The sequence below is a fragment of the Thamnophis sirtalis genome, unplaced genomic scaffold (assembly GCF_051295495.1).
Source record: "Thamnophis sirtalis isolate CommonGarterSnake01/CBP01778 unplaced genomic scaffold, rThaSir2_p1.2 scaffold_3, whole genome shotgun sequence".
Taxonomy (NCBI): domain Eukaryota; kingdom Metazoa; phylum Chordata; class Lepidosauria; order Squamata; family Natricidae; genus Thamnophis; species Thamnophis sirtalis.
Window position 1 is genome coordinate 81,843,918 of NW_028261383.1, and position 18,965 is coordinate 81,862,882.

At 41.0% G+C, this 18,965-nt stretch overlaps 1 protein-coding gene across 4 annotated transcripts in view; it reads left to right on the top strand.

Annotated features, from left to right (window-relative positions):
• Positions 1-18,965, top strand: part of UIMC1 (ubiquitin interaction motif containing 1) — an 88,306-nt gene that overhangs the window by 54,189 nt on the left and 15,152 nt on the right. For 3 of the 4 annotated variants that reach the window (XM_087709348.1, XM_087709350.1, XM_087709351.1), the window contains 3 exons: positions 3,635-3,723; positions 4,685-4,764; positions 11,303-11,462. In XM_087709348.1, the coding sequence (XP_087565474.1) occupies positions 3,635-3,723; positions 4,685-4,764; positions 11,303-11,462 (329 nt within the window). Of the gene's footprint in view, positions 1-3,634; positions 3,724-4,684; positions 4,765-11,302; positions 11,463-11,756; positions 11,877-18,965 lie in introns of all 4 variants that reach the window. The other variant, XR_015695933.1, reaches the window with a different exon arrangement.

Genomic DNA, 18,965 nt, shown 5'->3' on the forward strand with positions numbered 1-18,965 from the left:
CACAATTTTTGCCATTTACCTAATTCTATTGTGTAGCCAAAGTTTTTTGCCCATGCTATCATTGTCTCCTTCACTTGTTCATCTTCCAATTTGGTGAAAATGTAGCTATACATTTTCTTTATCAATCTTTCTTCTGACCCTATTAATATCTTACTTAATTTTATTAATTCTTTATAGAAACCATATAATTTAACATCTTTCTCATATTTAGAATGTATCTATATTTGTGAGCACCATGACATATCGATCCCTTGATAACTCAATTCTTGTTTAATTTTGAGCTCCCACTTTTCATTCAGAATATCTTTATATCTAACAATGTTTCCCATGTTAATAATGTTTGGGTGAATCAGTGCTTGCATTGTTGAAAGCTAAACTGGTATCCTCAAGTAGTGTTGCTCTCTGATTTTCTCCCATACTAACAGTAGTGTGTTTCTAATGTAATGTCTTTGAAAGTAACCATGTATTTTACTTTTCCCATACCACAAGAAAGAACGCCAACCCAATTGCAAATCATGTCCCTCCAAAGTCAGTAGTCTTGTATGCCTCAATACAATCCATTCTTTCATCCATGTTAATACTGTGGCCTGATAATTCAATTCCCAATTTGGTAATCCAAAGCCTACTCTATTTCTTGAATCCTGCAGCATTTTAAAACTAATTCTTGCTTTTTTTCTCTTGCCAGATATATTTTAATATTATTTTAAGTTCCCCATAGCATTTCCCCCCAATTTTATTGGAATTGTTTGAAATAAGTATAATAATCTCAGCAATATATTTATTCTCTTCATTAATGTTTTTTCTGTTTATCTGCCAGATTTTTCACTAAAATCTTCGTTTTCTCTTTATTTATTTTCAATCCTGCCACTTTGCCATATTCTTCTTTTTTTTAATTAATTTAATCATGTTTTTGTGGATCTTGCAGAATAAAAATTATCTGCAAATGCCTGTAATTTATACTTTTCCTTTTTTATTTCCATACTTTTTTATCTCTGTATCTTGTCTAATATTTCTTTTTAGTACTTCCAGTGTCAATATAAATAGGAGGGGAGACAAGGGACGTACCTTTTTTGATGCTAACCTTCTCAGTCATATCTCCATTTACATCACATTTGCAGTTTGCTTATAAAATATGACCTTAATCATACTAATAAATCTCTCCCCAGTTGTGGTCCCCAGCTCTTCTAATTGTGCTACCATAAATTGCTAGTTCACATTGTCAAATGCTTTTTTGGCATCTAGGAAAATCAACGCCATTTGCTTCTCTGAGTGTGTGTCATAATACTTCAGTATATTTAAAAATATTTTCATATTGTCTTTCATTTGTCTCTTAGGTAAAAATTCATTTTGATCTGAATATATAAACATATTGGACAAAAAAACATACATGGCTGGAAAAGATGATAAAACAGCACACTGATTTAAAACCAGAAATATATTTAGCTTTACCAAAATACATTAGATTGAGAGTTAAATAAATGATTGTAAGTTTTGTTACCGTGTTTCCCCGAAAATAAGACAGGGTCTTATTTTCTTTTGACCCCCCAAATTTTGCTTGGGCCTTATTATCAGGAGAGGGGCTTATTGGTTTAGGGTTGCCGGGTGGCTGCTCTCTTGCGAGCAGGCGCCCAAAGAGCCAGGCACAGCCTCAGGGGCAAAAGCCTGTGTTGTGCTGTTGCAGCAGCGCAACAAAGCCACCATGAGGTGACCACGCTCATGAGCAGCCACCCGGCAATGCGCCTTTCCAACCGGGCAGAGCGCCACTCACTGACCCAGTAATATCCCAAAAGCACTAAGCCACGTGGTGCTCTACCCGGCTGGAAAGAGAGGTTGCTCAAACACTTGTTCTGCCTCCAGCTCGCCTGCCTCACTGCCTCACCATGCTCAACTCTTCCTGCAGGGCTGGGCAGGGTGCCACGGCCCTGCTGCCGCTGCCACCGCCATGCTCCGGGCATAACCGGCTTCCAAACTTCGGAGATCCGCTGCCGAGTCTTCCGGCAGCGACCACTCTGGGACTACGCTCTATGGTTGTGGGCTTGCTGCAAGAAGACTCTCTGTACCAGAGTCTTCCAACAGCCAGCCCACAACCATAGAGTGCAGTCTCAGAGCGGCCGCTCCGGAGTTTGGAAGCCAGTTATGCTCGGAGCATGGTGGCAGCGGGGGCGGCAGCAGTGGCAGCTGGGCCGTGGTGCCCTAGCCCAGCTCTTCAGGGAGAGTTGGGCATGGTGAGGCAAGGAGGCACACGAGCTGGAGGCAGAACAAGTTCTCGCGCAACCTCTTTCCAGCCGGGCAGAGCGCCACCCGGCTTACCACCTTTGGGATATTACTGGGTGGGTGAGTGCTGCTCTGCCCGGCTGGAAGTGGGCATTGCTGGGCAGCTGCTCCGCAACCCCCCGCTCCATCCAGGCACAGCGCCACCCACCAACCTAGCGGTATCCCAAAGGCATCAAGCAATGTGAGCGTCTTTGCCCCCTCCTCCCGGCTCCTGCAGCTTTGCGCCTTCAGGATATCGCTAGGTTGGTGAGTGGTGCTCTGCCTGGCTGGGGGGGGGGTTGTCCAGAGGGCTTATTTTTGGGGGAGGGTGTATATTTTTGCCCACAGGAAAAATATGGCATGGTCTTATTATCAGGACATGTCGTAATTTTGGGGAAACAGAGTACCAGGAAATACTTGATGTAGCAAGCAATGCATGAGGACTTCAAATTGATTAGCCCATTTTATAAATGTTCTAGCAAACTGTTTAGCACAAGGCCTTTTGATGTAAATCTTGATGGTTTACATGGAGCTTGGATCCATAACAACTGGTTTAAAATAGTTTTATTAATAGTGATGTTAAATGATTATCATTATTATTTTATTTAAAGAGTGAGAGAAGTCACATGATTTTCCATTAGTTTTCTTATTTATCATAAATTGGCTGTGGCCGTTTCTCTCTGCTTTAGGCTTTTGGCTGAATTTAGTAACTCTTTCTTTAGTCAATACTGGGATTTATGTTTTTTTACATTTACACTTGCATATTTGATCGTTTCAGCAAGGGATCTACAACAAACATACGGGAAGTGTGAAAGGACGGTTATGTCATAGTAGCTTATCCTCTTTCTCTTATGATATGAAGACAACCTGACTTTGCTGGAAAGTGGAAATGAGAGCAATCAGGCAAAGTTGAATGTAGCATAGGGAAAGAAATGCCCTTTTCATGTTGACAAGACTTTGCTATACAGAAACTTTGAATTGTGTCAGATTCCTGCCTTCTGAATGTAGTGATGATACAGAAAAAAACTGATCAGTAAAATATGGATTTAAGCGTTCATTGTCAAAAGGATCCCTACTCTGCTTTAAGGAGTTACTCACTAAGCATATGGCTGTTTTGCTATCTGGCATATTCCTGTGACCAGGACTAGAAAGCACCAAAGAAGCATTTGCAGATCTCAATAAACACCCTTCCTTTTGCAAATAGCTTCTACAACATGGGAGGAAAATGTTTGCTTTTTTAAAAAAAGATTCTTCCTCCCCACCCTGCCCATTGCATTCTCTCCTGCTACCCTCTTTGAATAAGCAGAGCTTACAGAATTCCATCTGCCTTTCGCCAGAATGCTTTGTGACTTTGATTTATTATGTGTTTGTGTTTTGGCAGCATTTGTGCCTTGACTCCTTTGGACAATACGAAGAACCCAGACATTGCCACAGAGGATCATGCTGAGGAGGAAATCACCGTGTGCCCTGGTATGACCTCTGTGAGAGTTCATTTGCAATTTTGAGTCAGAAAGGTTATGTTCTTTCCTTTCAGGCAGGCCCATATTGTTTATTATTATCTGGGACTTCAGGGCATTATTGCTCCCCCCCCCCCAAAAATAAGCCCTTTGCTTCCATGGTATATTGCCTGCAGATGCCTCTTGCCCCATTATTTTCCTTTTTCTATTGTTTGCTTGGCACCAAACTGAGGATGAAATAAGTACGTCTTGCTAAGCTGCTTTGTTTTGAATAAGTACTATTTCGATAAGTGTTTATAGTGACCTTTTTTTTTCTTAGTTAAGTATAACAGAACAAGTTCTCTTGATCCTGCCTTTCAGAGAGCGAATGACATACTTGTTCCTCCCAGGTCTGAATGAATAACTTGATTCAGTGAAATGGTTCAAGGTTAAACTGTTTTCTTCCCAAGCCAATCTAATTCTGACATTATTTTCTTAAGGCAAGCTTTTATTCAATTGTATATTTGACACAGGATTAGGTTTAATTCTGAGGTTTCCTACAGATGATCGGATAAGGTTTTTATTGAGGGAAACATAGATAGGATACAAAGAAAATTACCAGCTACGTAGTGCTGAGGGGCTTTATTCTGGCAAAATACTGTTCACCAGTTTGCACCAACAGTGTACAGTTTATATGCCCTACTGTTCCTGTTTTTCATTTAGCCGTAGAGCGGCACTAGTTTTATCTACACATAGCTGCACTATGGCTTTAAACTTCTACTTCAGCTGTGTTGTTGCACATTGTCTGCTAACATTTGTGACAAGTCTAAAAAATGTTTAGAAACTGTGAAGACACTGTAAAGCAAATGGGATACGTTTTATCAGCTAGTGTGGAGTGTGCTGAGGGTGGGGGGGAGAGGGGGTTGGAGGGGGCTTACAGAGACTAGGAAGTGGGTGGGCTGCTGCTGCTGCTAACATGGAAATTTCTGTTGCAGAAACCCAGCAGAGTCCATCACAAGCTGTTGAGTCTGAGAGTGGAGAAATCCATTCATCCAGCAAAAATGTCTTTCTGCAGGTAAGCAAAGTCCCTAGGGAATAATAGCCAGTAAAGCATCTGGAATGCAGAGTCTCATTTCTTACCCATTTTCCAAAATGAGCTGCTTTGCAAACTAGGCAGCTTGCTAAAAAATCTTGTCCAGAAATGTGCGCTCTCTTCTTGGGCCTCCTGGTGTTTTCTTCCTTTTTATCATCAATTTCTCCTCCGTGGTTATGACACTTCTTGTTAGCTAAGGGTTTTCTGTTGACTTTCTCACATTCGTCATTTTGGGTGCAACACTTATCGCTGTGGTGCTTTTGTGAGCTGTATTATGCTAAAATATGCCAGAGGACACCACTGGATGCTCCCATGGAAGGGGAACCAGTTGCTCCCGGCTCATGTTTCTAACTGAACAAAGGGGTTACAAGCATGAGAGCAAAATTGATTTCACAGTGAGATTAAACTCTCACTGTTGCTTATGGAAACGGAGTGGGCAGAATGTGTGGTGTCAATGCTGGCTTGAATGGTGCTGTCGAATTTTGGATTGATTGCAATGTTCGTATTAGTGCTTTCATTTAACAAGCTTAGGTGTTTCTCTAAATTAACCCAGAGAAAATCTTCTCTTGCTTGTATCATTATCACTAGATGAACGACGTCGAGTTTTCTCTCTCTTCTCTCAGTGTACCTGTGCTGCAGTTACCATGCAGCTGTCATAACAATGACATCTGACTTTAGTTGCTGTTTCTGATAAAGACACCTAGTTAGGTTGCAATTTAAGGGGGATGTGGAGATCTAAAGGACTTCCAAGTGCTGTTCTGACAGGTTACATGAATGCAGCAGATTGAAGAATGCTTGACAAGATGACTCAGATGGGAAAAGCTCATTCTTCGAGCCCCCAGCCTCTACAGGGCATCTGCCTATATGAAGATGTCTATGGTATCTAAAGGCAGCATAATCTTGTCCTAGGCATGCTAATACATAGCTCAGGCATTTCTGGCCAAGTGCCCTTCGTCTGCTAGTATTTGGGCCTGTATGAGAGAGTGTCCCAATGAATAACCAAGTGCTCATCTTCTAAAAGAGCTTTAGGTTGGTCTCAATTAAGAGACGGTCTTTTATATTTTATGAATGGGTTCTGGGCTGGAGTTAGGAGGGGGAGGAATTTCTGTTATGGCACTGATTCATTGGAATGACATTTCCCTCGAAAGAAAGTATAAATAAGGCTTTGCTACAACTTGGACTCAGGCTGAAAGTCTTTTTTTTTTTAAATTCCTCCTGACATTTGAAAGGTTATGAAGGTGCAGTTGAACCACTCATAGCTGTTGCAATGTTATTTTATGTATTTCATTATTGTATGCTGTGTTATATATTCCTGGACTTAAAACACATTTTTCAAGCACGATGCAATAAAGTGCCTTCCATGATAAGAGGTGTATATATAGACATTTAAAACAAATGAATAAATTAAAAAAAACTATGCAGACAGGCAGCAGGTATCCAGGAGGACGGTCGCTCGGAATAAGAAAATAGTCCATTTTAACACTTTGCCTTGTGTTGCTGAGCATAGGGACCCAAATGCTGTGGCATGACTTTATCCTCAGGTTCAACAGAGTTAGATGGAGCATAATCATATCTTGTGTTCTGTGGCTGAGCAATTAATGAGACAAACCATTCAACATCAACGAGCTTGATTCTGTATCCACACTGCTGCTGCCTCATTTGCTGGCCCACAGAGGAGGTTTCAGCTGCAAACTGCAGGGGATACTGTTGCTTTCCCCTTGGCTGGGTGGGCTGCCAATCATGCCGTTAAAGCATCTCTCTGCCTTTTTCCCAGGACTTATCGAAAGCCATTCAGGGGGAAGGGACTGACAAGCGTTGCCGCACAATGCTGCATTTACATTCACAATGAGTTATTTACTGTGGGAGTGTAAGCAGTTTGTTTGGACACCTGGCATTTGCTCCACAAGGCTGTGTAAAGTGGAAATGGGGCAGAAGTAGACAGTTCTTCGCATCTGTCTATGTGTCATCTTATTAGGGTAGCACTGATTTGATCAGAACTCCCATCTTTGGCATATTTCATTCTGTGCCTAGCATACTGTATCTTCATGACACACCAAAGGAAAATGAGATGTTGCAATGTTAAGATGTGAAATACTTGAGAAGATGTGGTGGTGTACTAATAGCTGCTATGTAGCTTAACAACCACAGAACTCTCACCTCGATTTAATTATCTGCCTTAGATTTCTTTAGAAAAGGATTTTGTGAGGGTTTGCCTACAATTTAATTCTGATCACATGCCAGCAGGTTGAGACAGCTGAGATTTTTTTTAAAGGCCAATCATACAAATCCCCATACATGTAAGCAGTGTTCAATCAGTCAGTGAAATTCCTTATCTAGAATTGGCCTTTTTACAATGTAAATTTTGTAATGAAACTGCTAAGCAACAGGCCTATTTAAAAGAGACTACTCATAAAACAAAACATGAAGCGTGCCAAAGCAATCAATCAAAATGCTTTTCCTGATGGTTTCCTTGGAACTGAGCCATTCTAAGGACATAGATGAGAGTTTCTCTCCATTTCTCTTGCCCTGTATCTGAATAAGACAGTTTCTTAGTTTTATCCTAATAAAAATGACCTTATCCTTGTTCCTATAGAATATATTCCATCTAGTTAGTTTGAAATTTGAACAGACCTTTTAATGGTTCAGGCAGATCTTTGTTTGAGATGCGTAGGGATCTTTAAGTAGATGGAAATTAGGAGAATAAGATAGTAGTAGAATCATTTTGCCTGTTGAAAACTTGAGTATTGTAAGGCATAGGCTTAAAATGGTGACTCTTGAGACTCTGTGGGAGACTCAAAATGGGCAGCTTAATGATATATAGAGAACAGTCCACAAAAACCAAGAAAGAACTCTAAAGTGCATGTTTTCATTTTCTCTCCCTGCTATAGAATTAAATATGATTTGTTAAACCAACATGGTTCCCATGTGCAAATCAAACTCCAAGATGGTTTTTAATCCAAAGCTCCGCTTGTAACTCTTGTCAATGGACATCAGTCCAGACATTTTTGGAAGAAGGGTGGGAACAAATGAGATAAGTATAGAGTTTGGTAGGTAAGAATGACTGGTTGTTATGAGACATCTGGAGTTTATGTTCCCATTGTCATGTACAGTGATTTGTCACCGTCATAGAAACTGAATTAATGCTTCTGGAATATGCCTGATCTTATCTGGGCTCAGAAGCTGACTACAACCAGGCCTGGTTTATACTTGAATGGAGACTTCTATGGAACACCCAGGCTGCAAGTGGCAAACTCCTCTTTACTGTTGCCAAGAAAAATATATGGATGTGTCCATGCTGCTGCTTCCCCTTTCTGGAAGGGATTTTTTTCTGATTGCGAGAGACAGTTACAACACCTGGGAGTGAAGAAGGAATCTGGATATAATTTCTCTGGTTCTAGTAGGCAGCCTGTTTTCTCCACTCACATCCCTTTAGGTGCAGCTAGATAATTACCGATAGCTATTCTGAACAATTAAACGATAGAAAGAGCAAACTCTCAAGGGAATGTCAGAAAATACATTCTCTTTTTTATATAGTAATTTTATTAAAGGTTACAATTAGAAAGATAAAAACCAATACAAACTAAAAAAAAGAAAAGAATAAAAAGAAAAAGTGCAGAAATGAAAAAAGAAAAATAGAAAAAGAAAAAAATAAGAATATAGTAAAGAAAAAGAAGACATACAAATGACTCTCTCCTTTAACACAAATATAAACAATTTTAGTAATTTTTCATTTTCTCTGAAAATACAGTGAATGATCTCTTCTTCCCATATCTCTTATCTACATAAATCCTTAAAGACCCATTGTTCGGTCTTGATCAGCAAAAGTCAATCAAGAGTTATCAGAGATAACATACCTATTTTAACCTTGATCCAATAAACCGGCTTTATATTCCTTCCTTTTACTTTTAATGATCTTGATCTTTAGTCCGTCCAAATAATGTCCTAGAACTTGATTTCCTTTCATTTTTTTCTTTGCCTCTTCTCACAAAATTCTTCAAAGCTTTAACAAGCCTCTTTTGTAAATCTCAGTATAGGAAAATTATCCAGGTCATTCACTATTTATTTTGTGTTGCTAACGTTGGAGGTCTCTGAGTATGCTGACTGGCCTGTTCAATTTACTAAGCAGGATTTGAGTTTGCTCACAAGAAGAATCTATTTCTTATCTCCTGAAGCTGGGAACTAAACCACAGAATTGTCTTTATATTTTAAATTTTAATATAAACTAATTAATTATAACTATTTAAAAATATTTTGAGGACTGGGAGAAGGAATCTAAGAAAGGAGTCCATACTGACTATCTCCATCTAGAATAGTTGCATCAAACAATTTACTGATTAAGTGCCTTTTAGAAACTTAAGCCACAGTATATTTTCTAAGCCATAATAGTTTGGTTTAGTTTAGCTTGGACTATGAATTTAACCACTGTGATTTGTTTACCATGCTTTATGCGTTGTATAAATAGTCATTGTGTCTTATTCAGCAACATGTGGTTAAAATAAATTGTAACTAGAAATGATCAGTCCAAGGAACAAGGCTTGGATCCCAAATTAGCATATTTTTTAAGAAAAAAAGATTAAAGTAAAAAGTCAAGAATTTTGCCAAGTACCTTACTTTGAGGAGGGTAGTATAGATATAGGCCAATTGAGACTGTCTTTCTTGCACTCATTTAATATGAGAGGGAGGAGGTCTTTTTTGAGAAAGTGGGTCATCTTGCATCTGTAGATTGTTTAGAATCTGATAATAATTATGAAAATGAGAACCAGCTCTTATATCTGGCAAGAATGAGTAAATAAATAAATGCCGCTCAGAGTCACCCCCTACAATGAGATCAGTGGCATATAAATTTGACTATAGATAGATAGATAGATAGATAGATAGATAGATAGATAGATAGATAGATAGATAGATAGATAGATAGTCTCTCTCTCTCCCCCCCCTCCCTCCCTCCCTATCTATCTATCTATCTATCTATCTATCTATCTATCTATATCTATATCTATATCTATATCTATATCTATATCTATATCTATATCTATATATATATATATATATATATATATATATATATATATATAGTCTCTCTCTCTCCCCTCTCCCTCCCTCCCTCCCTCCCTCCCTCCCTCCCTATCTATCTATCTATCTATCTATCTATCATCTATCTATCTATCTATCTATCTATCTATCTATCTATCTATCTATCTATCTATCTATAGAGAGAGAGATATGCAAAGAACTACATATTCAATACTCCCCCAGAACCTGGAAACTAAAGCAAACTTTTTTCTATTTGTGTATAAGAAAGAAGCTCATTTATATTAAGCTTATCAGGTTTAACAGTAGCTAGTATATGCCCAGAAGAAGCTCACAAGTGCTGAATAATGGTTCTTTGTTAAGAAAAAGAGAAGAGCTTGCTCAGGTCAGATCCTGTCTGATTCATTTTCCTTTGCTTATTGTTCTTAGTTCTTACCATTCTCTACTTCAGAAATATTTAGCTACATATGAATCAAAAATTAATTTTGTTTAGAATAGCTAATATAATTTTAAAGAGAAGTTTGATTGGATAAAAGAAGAGCAAGAGGCTCTGAAATGTAAGGAAGCTTTTAAAAATATGTTTAATAGGACTACGTGGCAATTTGAAGTTGAGTTTGAATTCTCTAAAGCAACCATCCCCTCCTGGGACTGCAGGGCAATTTCAGAGGGCAGCCATGTCATCCTGGGAAAAGACATAGCTGCTTCTAAGACTATGTTCCCCAACCTTTCCAGGTTTACGGGCCGATGGCAGGGGAGGGAAAGGGGACGGTTCCGCGTGAGTGGTAGGCAACACGCGCCTAAGAGCATCTCAATTTGTGCAAATGGCAGGCACATGGAGCTGCAGGCACGCTCCTGGTGCTTCTGCAGCCCAGTTCCAAATGGGCCACAGCCTGGTACTGAGCTGTGGCCCAGGGGGATGGGAACCTGTTTTGAAAAGTGGATATAGGTGCTGTGTTCACACTCCTTGCACTTGGAAGCACCTTTGAGAGTCTGAATCTGAGGTATGGCACAGCCTGAGTGCTTAATTGGGCAAATGTTAACTTAGAATTCAGAATTGGAGCTTGGCTCTTTGTTACTTGAATTCCCACCATCAGAAAATGAAATGATCCACTTATTCACTGCAGATCTGAATTTCCAATGCCAATGGTCTCATTTTCTCAATTTAAGGATGTTTTATATTTTCCCAAGAGAATGGCAACATGGTGGCACAGAAGATCCTTGCTTTAAATAGGACATATGGCTCTTCAGCAGAGCCTCTTAGTGATTTGGGAGCACATTTACTGTCTTTGAAAGGAGCATTGATTATCAGCAGCCTAGGGCTCACTCATCAGTGCCAGGCTCTCTGACCTGTTGAGTAGCCAAAAAAAAAAGGTCCTGGGACTGGGAAGATCAAGCCAAGGAAGGATCAGAAGTGACAGACAATCAAGGTTGAGCATGGACAACAAACTTTGCAACACAAGCTGAGCTGATTTGTTCTCCTCTTTCACAGGCTGATGAAGATGTAAGAGAGCATGCACCTGGGCACAGCCCTCAAGCTGATAACCTCTTGTCATGTCCGCTGTGCGAACTCAGATTCCCAGCTTCAAAAATTGAGCTACATGCTATGAATTGTAACGGCACTGGAGAGGATGCAGTTGAAGATGGTCCAGGTTTGCTGCTTTCTCTGGTTTGCAATTGTGTTTCAGTTCTGGCTGACTCCCTGCATCTGTTTGCAATTGTGGCATTAGTTAGGAAACTCCTTTGGGGGACAACTTCCATACAGTTCTATATAGTTTATCCAGTCCTCAGAACAGTATGTAGCTCCTAAACCTAGCACCTTAATGTATAATTTAGCCTCCATTATTTGTTAATGCACCTGTTCATTTTCATGTTATGAACTGAACTCCAAGCTTTTTGATCTTGACTAGCCCCTGTTCTCATCCATAACATGCTTTTCTTTCCAGGTCTACTAAGTTATTTACCAGTGAGAAATCCTGTCCCTAGCAGTGGCTAACGTTGCTGCATATGCTGCTGGATTAAAAGCATTAACTTTGCAAACAGCTCTTACTAGGCATTGATTTTTAGTAAGTGAATGTCTGCCTGATATGACAAGTATCCTAAATATTCAACCTGCACAGTCCTCTATGTATAATACTCAGAAAAATATATTCATTGCATTTAGACATCTTATTTAGCAGCAGGAGTGGTGCTTTAGGCTCTTTCCATGTATAGGGAGAGTACCAAGTTTAAATGGACATTGCCTCTCTGGGTCCCAACAATGTTGTGTGGCTTACATGGGATTGAGAAGCTGAGTTGATTAGCCATTAGCTATGCTTGATTCCTGTTTCAGAGAAACACTGCAAAGGTAGCTTTGATGTGTTTCATCTAGAGCTGCAGGACAAGAGACTTCCAATTAGTAGGAACTGTCATATCCCAAAACCAAAACGCTGAAGGTGCTATCTCCTCCCATTATTTATTAGAAATAACAGAGAGCGATCTATTGCTCTCCCCGCCTCCCATCATTATTGCTTTTCCCATTTCTGTATAAGCAACAGGTATGAGAACAAAGAGATGGGTAGTCATAGAAAATGAATGAATGCCAGTTGGAGTGTCAGTATTTCTACCCTCCCATTTGTCAGGTGATTAGTCTGTCATTCCTTCCCCTTCCCTGTCTACCCAGGGAACAGCAGTGTTGGATTTGGAATTCAAACTATGTAATTCCAAACGTTCCCTTGATCTTTTGATTTGAATTCAGTTTTCTCCACAGATGGATTGATTATAGTAGGTAAGGGAAACCAAATTGACTAGAATCACTAATGCAGAGTCTGGCCTCTCCTTTAATAAGGGACAGATAAGACACCTGATTTCAAGCAAAGACAATATTGTAAATATTTCATAAGATAGGGAGAGGGTATTACCCATTTGCATTTTAATGGATATGATTAATATAATGGCACAGTTTTTTAATTAACCTTGTCATGCCACTAACCATGTCATGTCAAGCTGCAGTACATTATAGGTAAGCAATATTACAGTTCTAAAATTACTACTCTCAAATATGAACAAGTTGATTTAGCCCTTCAAAAATCTTTCTGTATTGAATTAAAAATTATAAAAATCAAATGCTATAAATTTGAACAATTCAAAAGCAATGTTTTCTTTGTCTCTGATCATTTCTTGTCAATAATTGCCTAAATCTTTTTATGCCGCAGTGAGGACTAATATTTCTCTAACAAATGTCACCACCCTCCCTAAATTCTAACAAGGACTTGTATATTTTTAAGAAGTGTCTTTGTGTTATATGCTCCCCAATATGCCTTGTGTTGTTTTCCTGTTTGTACCATATTATTGTATATTAAGTATACAATCATTTCAATTATTTTATTTACTTACATGTATATATTTCTATGTATATATTAGCCATAACATGCACTCACAGCTATACATGTAGTGGCTTGTGCAGCATATATTTAGGACTATAATGAACCTGAATTATGGACAGAGATTCTACTTCCAATATGGAGAAAGACTTTCCTTTTGCTTTAATTGTTTCCATTGGTTGGTTAGTTATTTGCATTTATAAAACAGTGCGCTGTGATACTAATGGGAAGAAATATGAAGAAGAGAATGTAATTATCCAGCCATGAGATATTTTTTGTGGTTCAATGTTTTGAAAATGGTAGAAGTAAGGCAAAATATAATGCCTTATATTTATTTTCCAACTTATAAATGCAAAATATAAAAATGGAGAATGCAGTAAATGTTACCTTTACTTTGTATATAAACTAACAAACATCTTCCCTCCACTCAATATTTTACCATGCTTGGATGTATGGCTAAAATGGTTCCCAAATAAAACTTTCTACACCTTCATTAAAACTACCGTAGCACTTTACTACTTTTTCCATAACCCCCTTAACTCCTACAAATGGCATCTACCATATTGAAACTGCACTCTGGCAAATCAAAATCATAATTGAATCTTCAGGGATTTAATGCTTCTCGTGGTCTCTGGGTCAATGATTTGAATTAGAACAGACTTGCATCTGCAAAGTTTGTGAAGACCTTTTGATATTTTCCTGTTAAAGCAGTTCTCTAAAAGTTGGTATAACTACCTGAAGCTTGGTGAGTCACGTTTGCCTGATGTTATTTTGAAAATTCTCTATTTCAAAATCCCCCATACTTGACCGGTTGCTTCTGAATAGTGTTTATATTTGGCTGCTCTGCAATCAGGGTGACGGCACTGTGAAAGAAAATCAAAACTTTGAACAGTCCTTCTCTTTGGTCTGTTCCAAGAAGGCTACTGTCCTTCTTCCCGAGTGTTGACTTTGGGGTCAATGATTCAATTTGGGGAGTTCTTAATTGGTTTTCCTATGGAGGTCTCTGGTACTGTAAACTCTACCATCTTTTCAGTGTTTTTCATTACAAATGAAACCTCTATGACTTGTCCATCTATTGTTCTGTAGCTGCCTCCTGTAAATTCCCTGGCTGTTATTTGAGTTTGTAATTTAAAGAAGCTGCATCAGCTTGGCTGATACAGAAGACCATTTCGTCCGAGATATGGTTACATGGCTTTTTGTATCCAGGCAATTACTATGGTTGAAAATACACACACACACTTGCAGTTTTTAGCTAAGCTGGTCTTTCATTTCTTTGGGAAACCTACCTGAAATCTTTTCAGGAAGTGTGCAGAATGCCTTCCTCATCACTGCTGTAACTTGTCAAAACTGGAGGGATGCCGGTATGCGAAGATGTGTCATTGGATAACATAACTTATAATACGGACAAACTGTGGCTCAGATGGAGTCGCTTGAATGACTCCAGTTGGATTCCTCTCAGCCATTTCTAACACACACATGCCGGGTAGTAGTATAAAGTTTAGCCTTTAGAAGAAAAGTTGTTGGGGGAGATATGATAGATGTTAACTGAAAGAACTGCATGTAGAAGAAAATCAAGATCTATTTTCTGTCACTTCATGGAGTAGAACACAGAATAATACATTGAAGTTGCAGGAAGGCAGATTCTGGTTGCAGTTCAGGAAAAAGTGCTTAAGAGTAAGAACAGTTTTGACAGTGAAACCAATTACCTAGTGAGGTAGCAGCTTCAATTCTTTTGAATATGTTTAGGCAGAGGATGGGAAGCTAGCTATTAGGGATGCTTACCTTGGATTCCTGTAGCGAGCAATATTTTAGACTGAATGGTCCTTTTCCATTCCATGATTTGGAATAGCCAACTACAGGTGAGAGAGGTGAGAGAAGAAGATAGCTCTAGTGAAAATTCTCAGAGTCAGCAAGATAATCAAGTGTTGATCCTAATAGGAAGAAAGGGGGCTTCAGGCAACAGAAGGCTGCGAGAGCCTCCTGCATACCTGCTTTGGTTGACACTCAAGTGCAGAAGGTCCTTTCTTGGCAGGTTACCATTTTAACTCAGATTGGGACTTGAATCTCTTTTCTAGATACCTGTTAATTACATAATGGTCTCTAGGTATTTCCAAGATGTTAACTGAGAAGATCATCAAAGATGAACAGTTAATTGTCTTCCCTTCAACAATTAGCCAGTTTCCAAGTTTGTTGAAGAGAAATAGTGTCATAATGCTGCAGAATGCATCTAGGATTGAGGCAGGATGCTATTCTTACCCTTCTTGTAGCCACACCTCAGGTACAAGATGTCAGTCTTTCTTACCTTTAGCTCTCCTTCTGCTGATGCTGTTGTTAAAAAAAGCTTCAGTACCAAGAGAAGTGACACTGATACAGCATTTTAAGGCCAACATAGCAAGAAATAATACCATTAATAAGTATTTTTAAAAAATAGCATGGCTGATTTAAAAATATGCATGTATTTAACACTGGGGGATATAAGGATTGTGGGAGAGGTCTTGTATCAACACAGTGGGAAGCCCGCTGCAAAAGAAAACCAGCTTAGAGTCATTTGTCTCATTTAGGGATATTTTCCCCAGTATTTATAAAAATTTAAATACCTGCTACTTTCTCTTCTGATAATATATGGAATATGATGCAAAATTGAAAAGAGCTACTTGCAAAAGGATACTAGTACATTGAAAAAATACTCCAAGATTTGTAGGCTGCTTCTTTGAAGAGTTATATGCCAGGCTAGAATGGGGGACTTTCAGTGGTATTTTATCATAGAAATGGGAGTCTAAGACAGTATCTCTGAAAAAGATGAAATGGAGATTATTTTCTACTTGGGGGCTTGTATATACATATACAGATGCTGCTCCTTCAACTAGATTTCTCCATATTTAAGATGCATAAGTTACTAGCATGGTCTGGTAAATATAGCCATGGTGTGGAATTATAGAATCATAGGATCAGAAGAAACCTTGGAGGTTTTCTAGTGCAACCCTGTACTAGATCAGTAGACTTATATCATTCTGGACAAATGGTTGTCCAATCTTTTCTTGAAAACTTCCTGTGATGGAACACCCACAACGTCTGGAGGCAAGCCAATCCACTTATTTATTGTTCTCACTGTCAGGAAATTTCTACTTAGATCCCGGTTGAATCTCTCTTTAATGAGCTTCCACCCATTACTGCCCTTGCGTTCTTTAGATTAAAAAATCAACTCCCTCTTCTTTGCTGGCTGGGGCCCACTGTGCAAGTATGTCAAGCTCTTTCTGAATCTTGAGTCTACTTCTAAAGTGTTAGCAGTTTTCCTGTGCACCGTTTGGAGAGTCCAAGCAACGGGTTAAATCAGTCTGGTTGCCCTGGACTGAGGAATCTTTTTCCTTGGCCACGCCTCCTGGTGTTACTTGGCACCAGAATTTTTCCTCAGTTCAGGAGTTATATTTGTGATCTTCAGCGTAATTTATCTAGGCTTGGACTCTCCTTCTAGTATTTCCTTTTCTTTTTCCTTAATTTGTTTTTCCTATAATTAGCAGTTCATTTGTCTTCCTCTTTTTGCTTCACATCGTTTTGATTTCTCCTAGAGACTCGGAGGTAGGCGTAGTGGTGGTGGGTGTTCCGCTTGCTGCGCCGCCTTTGGACAGCCGCGGAGAGCTGCTGCTTTTGCTTTAAAGCGTGGCAGGAGCAGCGAGGCTTCCGGTGGCTGCCGGCGTTCCCCTTTTAGTTGGAATTGTTGTGTTTTTTGCGTTTTTCTTGCCTTTTGGTGGGCGTAGCCTGCCGTGGAGGGGTGCGTGGTCACTTTAAATCACACGGCCGCCATCTTTACCTCCTCCTCCTCCCTCGCATCAGAGCGGTGGCCAATTGGGAGGACCTGAATTTGCTCCTTTTCTCCCATTGGTGTTTCCGCTCAGCTACGCTTCTGTAGGGTGGTTAGCTGGCCTCGATCGGGTCTCCAACTGAGTCACTTCCACCCCCATTGTTTCCCCAAGCGGCACTGGCGTCTTGGCCATCTGGTGGTCATACATCGGCACAGGGAGGATTTTTATGTGCATTTTTTGCCTTTTATCCACTGATTCTCCCTGATCTATCTGCCTGGTCTTGCAGCCTCAGCTGCTTTTCCACTTTTTCACCTCCTGTCAAGTGGCTGGATTCATTGGACTCATTGCAGAGCCCCAGTTTTACTCCTCTGGATTTTTTTCCACAAACTGTTCCTGCTTCCACAATATCTGCGTGTCATCTGATCCAGCACCAGCCACCGGAGTCTCCTTCGTCTCCTGACCTCCACCTGTATTGGCCTATTGTCTGACGTCTGCGCCATCAGGCCATGGAGCATCCTGGCCCATCTGACTCCCCTGACGGTAGACCAGGTCCCTCTCAAACCTCTGGCAAGGGAACTTCTTCAGGCAGGGGCAAGGGGGTAAGGAAGGGCAGGTTGGCCAGTCAGGATAGCCATCCCTATAAGGCACCTTCTGCGGTGGCGGCTAGGGATGCAGAGAGGCGGCAGCGGGCTCTCGACAAACAATTTGAGAAGGCCCAATGCCAGGCTGTGAGGGAGTGCCCTCAGCCTACCCATCCTGTTCGGACAGTCATTCCACCACTCCCAAGGGAGGATCGCCTGTCTGTAATTGATGAGGAAGTGGACTCCCAGGACCTCTCCCCGGATAGGTCTCTGACTGAACCGGGCTCTCCTGCTTTTTCATGTGTTTCTGAGTCAGGGCCTGCCCCTGAGGACTCTAACCCCGGGGGGCTCGCTGATTCCATCCTTACCCGGCATGTTCCTCCTCCTTCCAGGGACCCCTTTGGTTCGGACTCTGCCATAGCTCAGGAATCTGAGTTATCTGCCCACATGCAGGCGGTGGTCGCCCATGCCATCTCCCAGGGCATTGCCCAGGGGATGCAGAGGTGTGACCAAGCACCCGTTGCTCCCAGCTCCTCTTAGCCCAGGCAGGAGGCTCCCTCCACCGCCAGGCGGATCCGTCACCCATCAACCTGGAATAGAGTCATCTCATCCCAACTACCAAACTCATCCATCTGGGGGCAGTGATAGACACTTCAGCTAGCAGGGTGTTCCTTTCCCAGGACAGGATAGACAGTTTAGTATCCCTGACCCGCAAGGTTCTGGGGTTGAGGCAGGTCTCCGTGCTACTCCTATCTCAACTGTTGGGGAAGATGATCTCCTGCATCTTGGTTGTTCCCTGGGCACATCTTCAGTCCAGAGAGTTGCAGTGGCTTCTCCTGCCCCATCAAAGAGCCAACAGGAGCAACTCATCCATGAAGGTGCGGATTCACCCGACCGTGAAGAGGTCTCTCAAGTGGTGGCAATTGGCGGCTCTACTCTAACCTGTTCAAGGAGCCCACAAGAGTAGTCATCATGACAGATGCCAGCCTTGCCGGTTGGGGGGCGCACATGGGACATCGCTTAACTCAAGGCAAGTGGTTTCCAGCCGAAGCAGCCTGCAACATCAACTTCTTAGAGCTGCGAGCGGCCAAACTTGCCCTGCAACATTTTCACCGGGACATTCTTCATCAACACATCCTCCTGATGACAAACAATGTGGCTACTAAGGCCCATATAAATTGCCAGGGTGGCATCAGGTCCAGGAAGCTTATGGCTGAGGCCCTGGGCAGGTGGGCGTTGCATCCATTCGTTCCGACTACATCTCGGGAGTGGACAACACACAGGTGGACTGGTTGAGCAGAACCACCATAGACAGTGCAGAGTGGCGTCTGGATCCAGCCCTGTTCGACCAGTTGTCTCACAGGTTCGGCACCCCAGTGATCGAACTGTTCGCCACCCAAGAGAACACGCAG